Source organism: Cricetulus griseus, chromosome 4 (genome assembly GCF_003668045.3).
Source record: "Cricetulus griseus strain 17A/GY chromosome 4, alternate assembly CriGri-PICRH-1.0, whole genome shotgun sequence".
Classification (NCBI taxonomy): domain Eukaryota; kingdom Metazoa; phylum Chordata; class Mammalia; order Rodentia; family Cricetidae; genus Cricetulus; species Cricetulus griseus.
Genome location: NC_048597.1, coordinates 181194858 through 181196257, shown reverse-complemented (window position 1 = coordinate 181196257; position 1400 = coordinate 181194858). Strand labels below are relative to the sequence as shown.

General features: G+C 43.0%; 1 protein-coding gene across 1 annotated transcript; it reads right to left on the bottom strand.

The window, feature by feature from the left end:
• Positions 1-973: 973 nt before the first annotated feature.
• LOC113835225 (translation machinery-associated protein 7-like) lies at positions 974-1165 on the bottom strand. Its single transcript, XM_035444292.1, has one exon. It carries the CDS (start codon positions 1163-1165, stop codon positions 974-976), a length of 192 nt encoding a protein of 63 aa, XP_035300183.1.
• Positions 1166-1400: the final 235 nt, after the last annotated feature.

Below are 1400 nucleotides of genomic sequence, written 5' to 3'. Positions count from 1 at the left end.
GATTGTAACTTAGAACTGCAAGCTGAAATAAATCCCTTTCTACTCTGAGAGTGTTTCATCACAGCAACAGAAGGGAATCTAAAACACCTGCCCATAGGATGCTTTGTGAGGATGTAACGAACTGTTTCAGTATCCCTTAGCTAGGTTCTACTAGCCAAGAAACAGCCCCCCAAAAGGGAAGACCCAGCCCAAGGTCTGGCTGAGGTTAACCTCTTTTCTCCATTCTCAGGCCCCACAATCTCACCTGTAGAATGGATCATTCCACTCTAACAACTTATACCACTGAGCTAGTGTAGAGAGAACCAGTGTAATGTACATAAGAACAAGGTGATTAGCCACACTCATGGGCTTGGTGGCATTAGTGTACCTCATTAATTGTGAGGCAGACCCATGATCCATCTGTTTTTGTTTCCTTCCGTCTGCTAAGCCTCCAACCTGCTCTGTAAAGAGCACTTGATTCATACTGAAAGCAGCTGCCAGTGTTCCGCTGGTTATTGTGTTAGTGTCTTAGGTAGTAAGGCTTTCAATATCAGATGTTCTCTCTCCTTCACAGTGACATCATTCTCACTAAATAAACATTGTTTTTTCCACAGTGGTTTCCATCTGACTTAAAAATATATTCCAGTTATCTGTCTTGTGGCTTCCCTACACTCTGTAGGGTGACTACACTGAAGGAAGACAACAATAATAGCCATTATTCAGTCACTCTTGGGAACAAAGGGCCATGCTAAGGCTCCACACAACTTCACTTCACTGGTTTCTCAGACTAAGGCATCAAGCAAGGAATATGTCAATCTCTTTTTTTATTCATTTTATTATTATTTTTCTTTTTACAAAAGTTTATTACAATGTACAACAGACTCCAGTATAACACTCCATTCTAGCTGTAGGTGGCCAAGATGTTATGGCAGGGAATCCAGATGTTTAAATGGGAATGGAAGAGGTTACCATCATCTCAGATATGAGGAACAGCTTACTTTTTGCCAGACTTCATTCCACCTGTGGCCAGGGGTCCCTTTCCCTCAGCCTTGGCTTTTAGCTCCTCGAGTTTCTTCTGCTCCTCTTTTTGTTTCTGCTTGAAAGCCTTATCTTCCTTGTCCATCTCCTTGGCCTGCTTCTTGAACTGTTTCAGGGGCTTCTTTTTGCCACCTTCGAGGCCTGACATGGTGCCCACAGACTGCCTTTCAAACCCCTCCTATATGTCAATCTTACAAATATAAGGAAAGAAGGTCTGAGAGGCTAAGGGACTTGATCAAAGTTTTCAAGCAAGGAAAATCTCCACAATTCTAGAGTTCTTTGTGTGGAGGCACTTTTGTGTGTGTGTGCCTGTGTGTGTGTGTGTGTGTGTGTGTGTGTGTGTGTGTGTGTGTGTGTGTGTGTGTGACGGTTACTCTTTCAGT

Bases quoted from the DNA above. Each gene is read 5' to 3' on its own strand.
- LOC113835225 (XM_035444292.1), bottom strand. From the start codon at position 1,165: ATGTCAGGCCTCGAAGGTGGCAAAAAGAAGCCCCTGAAACAGTTCAAG.